Source organism: Cyprinodon variegatus, unplaced genomic scaffold (genome assembly GCF_000732505.1).
Source record: "Cyprinodon variegatus isolate N-32 unplaced genomic scaffold, C_variegatus-1.0 Scaffold1311, whole genome shotgun sequence".
NCBI lineage: Eukaryota > Metazoa > Chordata > Actinopteri > Cyprinodontiformes > Cyprinodontidae > Cyprinodon > Cyprinodon variegatus.
The window spans coordinates 40,043-45,032 of NW_015151764.1; the positions used below are offsets into that span (position 1 = coordinate 40,043).

The following is a 4,990-nucleotide window of genomic DNA, read 5'->3' on the forward strand; positions in this document are numbered from 1 at the left end:
TACCTGCTGTTGCATTACTCCCACAGAGTCACACACGTCAGGTGGAATTTTAAATCTCATTTTATTTGTTTACACAGCTATAAAACAAAACGCATTTGTGAAAAAATGTATTTAGAAACATGTTTTATTAGCTGCCTTCAGCTGGTCTGGCTGTGAACCTCTGCAGGCTTTGGATGGACGGAGCGAGCAGAGTGGCCTCCTGTCCTCACTGGGCTGCTGGTTCTGGTTCTTTTTGTCTACCGGACCTGAAGGAGAACAGGAAGCCAGAGTCCTGAGGAGCGTCGTTCGCTTTCCCTCTGATCTGTAACTACTTGCTGTCTTTGCTCCAAGCTGCAGATCATCTGCTGAATGAGCTGAGCGACAGCGAGCCAGAGGACCTCGCCCAGATGAAGATCGACGACTGGCTGGTTTTCCAGCTGGAGAGAGAGGTGCAGAGCGGCGGATCAGCCGTCTTAGTGATGATGAAGCAGGCAGAACCTCAGGACTTCAGCGCTCTGCTCCTCTCTCCTGTGGTCAGAACGCTGCGCTGCTGTGTGACCTCAGACAGAAGTGGCAGGAGCTGTTCATCAAGAGGATCCGCTGTCCCAGCAAGCCGTGGTCTCAGCAGGACGAGGCCGTCATCCAGACGCTGGTTTCTGTACGTCTCGCCTTCCATCTGAGCCTGACCCTTCCCTCTGGAGCTCACGCTGTCCTCTTCCAGGTGCTGGGAGCCGAGGAGCACGAGGCCGGCCTGCAGCAGCCTGCGGGGGTCGGCCAGCGGCCCAGGCCCATGTCATCAGAGGACGGACCCCGGTCCTCCATGAGGAACTCCAGGACCAGCCCCCAGGCCCCCGCTCACTCCAGGAACGACAGGTAAGCCTCTCTGACCCTTGACCTGGTGGCGCCCGGATCAGACTGTCATTCTGCCAGGTCAGAGGTCCTGGAAGGCGTGCTAGCTATGCTAATTGTTTCCCCACAGGTCCAAACCGCTGCTGTTCTCTGACCAAATGAAGACCCACAGCAGCGACGGCGTCTCCAAAGACCGCCCCCCCTCCTCCAGCACTTCCTCCCACTCAGCGAATCCAGACGGCTCTGATCCGATGGCCCCTTCATCCTCAGGAAAGGTACCGGCAGTACATGGAGCCGCTGTCCAGAGGAACGATAGCATTCCAACATTTCTAAACTAACAGGCTGATCGATTAACGGATCGTTCCTAAAGGAAGGAAACCAGAGAAATGCCAGAACCTCCCGATCTGCCCAGGATTTACTAAAGCCGGGCCTACACTGTGCAATTTTTTCACTCGTTGCACGCAGCTGCTGCTAACACTGTACGACTAAACCCTGAGGTTTAGTCGTACAGTGTTAGCAGCAGCTCACGATTTATGTTCGACCTGATGCTCTGATGCTCTCACTGTACGTCTATAAACCAGGTGGGACTCAGCTGCGCAGTGAGATGGCGCTACTCTGACTCGTCCATCCAGAAGCCAAACCAGTAGCAGAGGAACATGAAGCTCACTAGAGTGAAACGCGCTGCCTTGGATATTTGGGCAATTTGGTGCTGAAAGCCCTAAAAACAAAAGGAGACGACGTATTTGGACAAAGACATGGCTGAGCTAACGTGGCTACTACGGTCTGTCAGTTTGACAGGAAGAACTCCATTTCACTCATTGCCCCCCCGCCATGCTGCTGGGTTTTCCTCTGAGAGGAAGAAGAAGAAGAATCCTTGTTTGCCCACAGCGATTTACCCGCGACGGTCGGAAAAAAATAAAACCTCTTTGATTTTCTCCCGACCTCATGATTCCTGATCAGTAGGTGATCGTGAGAGGCTGATCGCAGCTCGTAAGTCCTGTGCACCACGACTCACAATCAGGCTGAAAGTCGGCTCAATCGAAAAATTCTCGCACGACTGGAAAATCGCACCGAAAATCGCAGAGTGTACGCCGGGCTTGACCCAGGAGAAAAATAATCAGCAGCATAAACTCAGGTTTAGCTGAACCACCAGGGCCGTTTCTCAATCTGTGTACCTGTGTCCTCGTGAAACGTCATCAACCTCAGCCCTGTTCCATTTCACAAGAGCAGCAGACCAAGAACGGACAATGTTCTGGCCCCTCCCTCTTTACCCAGCATGCATCAGAGCAGACTTGTCCGTTCTCCAGACCGACAGTTGTCCCAGCATGCACTGCGTTAGCCAGGGCTAACGTCAGCCCGTCTACAGCAGCCAGGGCTAACGTCAGCCCGTCTGCGGCGGCCAGGGCTAAAGTGAGCCCGTCTACAGCAGCCAGGGCTAACGTTAGCTCGTCTGCAGCGGCCAGGGCTAAAGTGAGCCCGTCTACAGCAGCCAGGGCTAACGTCAGCTCATCTAGTTATCTTATTTTAGGATAAAAACACTAATTCCACTGCCAGAGCATCTTATTCACCTGCTCAGATTAAGGCTAAATGACTTATTTCTAGATGGTTTTCCAGTGCAGCTAATGTCCACATGGGGCTTTATTCTTATTTAGAGTGTGTGAGCTTCATGGTTAATTTTCTAAATTCAGTCGTTGTTTTCTCTGAAACCACAGCAGCTGCGGTTGTCCTCTCAGTTTAAACCAGCCTGCCTTTCTCTACATGCTTATTAAAACACAGCCGGCCCCCAAGCCTGGGCTCCAGAGGGCCATGCTTTCATCCGTGCGATACTTCATCATGAAGAGCAACAGCATGAGGAACGTAGAGATCTCTCAGGAGAAAGGCATCTGGTCCACCACACCAAGCAACGAGAGCAAACTCAGCCAGGCCTTCTTGGCCAACAGCCTGGTCCTCCTGGTCTTCTCGGTGCAGGGATCCGGACACTTCCAGGTATCGACCTTCTAACTCTGAGCTTTCCAGAACAGGTGCCTCTGTTTCCTAACGCGCCCCACGTTTCCAGGGCTACGCTCGCATGACATCCGTGGTCAGCCAGGACAGCTGTCAGGACTGGGGCCTGACGGGCCTGGGGGGGCTGTTCAGCGTGGAGTGGATCCGTAAGGAGAGTCTGCCCTTCTCCCGCACGCAACACATCCTCAACCCCTGGAACGACAACAAGCGAGTTCAGGTCAGCAGGGACGGACAGGTGAGTCTATGGTGGGAGCGGCCGAAGCTCAGCGAGCTGACAGAGGGAGCCCACTGAACAGCAGCGTGTCTGTGTGTGTAGGAGCTGGAGCCGCAGGCTGGCGGCCAGCTGCTCCAGCTGTGGGAGGGGACGTCTGGGAACCACTAGCAGGCAGAGCTGGGATCCCTGCTGTGGATGACAACTTCCCCATTGCTAATGTTGCACACGTTTCACCTGAAGCCTCCTCCTCCAGGGTTTACCTCGCCATGGCTGCTCTCAGGACGTTCTCTGTTCCGTGGATCCAGGCCGGATCTGCTGTTGGTTTACTGCACTGAACTTTATTCTGGTTGGTTTAAGGTTTTATTCCTGGTTTCAACTTAAAGATCATCACTACTTCTGTCTCAACCTGTTTATTCTTTCATTAAAGTTCCTGTGATAAAATGATCATCCATCATTCAACAATACTTCACTCATGTTTTATCTCATAGTGGAAATGACTCCTGTAAATGTTTTTATCAGGTGTTTCTAAGCCCTCTGGAGGGATTTGTATTTATTTTTGTGAGTAAAAGAATAGAACCAGAAACCACCGTAGTTTATTAGGAGAGTCTCCTGTCTGATCCAGCAGACGAAAATCTCAATAAAACACTGGTTTTTAAAGGAAAGTTCCGGTTTCTAAATCAAAAGTAGATAAAACCTCAGCAACAGAAGTGAAAGATTTATAGGCAGATGCTGGTTCCACTCAGGATCCTCCCACTCAGGATCCTTCATGTCTCTCAATAATCCCTTAGATTCATTATCCACCCATAGAGCAAAACAGCCTCTAAGCTTCAATTCTTTATCGATTTACTAATAATGGATTAAAAATACTAGAAAAAACTCTTTTTAACTAAGAGAAGAGATTATTAAAGGAAAAGTCGCTCATATTCAGAATTCAAACTTCTGAAAGTTCTTTAAATCTGAAATGATTCCATCCTGTTCAATAAATGATCAGTGTTTTTAATTCAGAGTAATTTTCATGTGAATGTGCTTTACTGGAGGCATCCATGTTTGTCAAAGAACACTACTGCCACCTACTGGTTAGTGACATTGTCACGGTGCGGTATCGGCTGTTGATCAAGTCCCAGTGCTGTATCTGGTGTTTGTCACAACGCGCTATTATCCAAGTCATCTTGAAAACATTCTTCTTCCAAATGTTGGCTACATATTACGGGTTTTTTCTCTGCCCAGAAGTTCGATGGCAAATCCTCCCTCTTCAAGTTGGCGATCCAACGACCAACCCGTCCGTGGAGGATCAGGAATCAGAAAGGTGGAATAACTCTTTTTTCCACTTTTACCCGATGTATTCCAGCATCCAGCTGCCATGCACGTGGGCATTGTCAGTTTCACTATAGCTCTGGTGAATTTCAATGGTGAAGTCCTCTGGAAATCTTCAATAATTGTTGTTGATTGCAGATGTGTCTAGTAGTTCCCATTGATTTAGCTTGGAAAGCGGGGAGAATGGCGCTAGGCTTACCGCACCGTGACGTCACTGCTGGAAGATGGCAGGAGGGAGGGGCTACTAGATTTGGGAAAAAATGGCCGCTCCCAGACTCAGTGATCACCATAAATTATTATTTTTCTTTGCTGATTAACACTAAATTGATTAAATCACACTGAACGTATTAGTTTCAGGTATAAATAATGATCCATTGGTTATTTTTGCTCAGCTGACTTTTCCTTTAAGTCTTTTGTGGCGTCATCGATCCACCAACAGAGCTGCTGCTGGCTGAGAGGTTTTTTTAACTGTGACGCGTCACCAAGAAGCCATCATGAGTCTCACTTAAACTCACACTAAACATGCTTGCAGCGACAGTGGAGAGGAAAAACTCCCTTTGAACAGGAAGAAACCTCCAGCAGAACCAGGGTCTGTTTTAGAAGGAAAGTTTTCTAAACCTGAAAACGGAA

At 49.4% G+C, this 4,990-nt stretch overlaps 1 protein-coding gene across 2 annotated transcripts in view; it reads left to right on the forward strand.

Moving 5' to 3' along the window:
• ythdc2 (YTH domain containing 2) overlaps window positions 1-3,959 on the forward strand; it is a 35,718-nt gene extending 31,759 nt beyond the window's left edge. The window contains exons 25-31 of one of the 2 annotated variants that reach the window (XM_015402162.1): window positions 331-428; window positions 518-637; window positions 701-852; window positions 959-1,103; window positions 2,605-2,814; window positions 2,885-3,067; window positions 3,149-3,959. In XM_015402162.1, coding sequence (XP_015257648.1) covers window positions 331-428; window positions 518-637; window positions 701-852; window positions 959-1,103; window positions 2,605-2,814; window positions 2,885-3,067; window positions 3,149-3,214 — 974 coding nt within the window. In that variant the 3' untranslated portion in view covers window positions 3,215-3,959. The remainder of the gene's footprint in view (window positions 1-330; window positions 429-517; window positions 638-700; window positions 853-958; window positions 1,104-2,604; window positions 2,815-2,884; window positions 3,068-3,148) is intronic. The other variant, XM_015402163.1, reaches the window with a different exon arrangement.
• The last annotated feature ends 1,031 nt before the right edge of the window (window positions 3,960-4,990 follow it).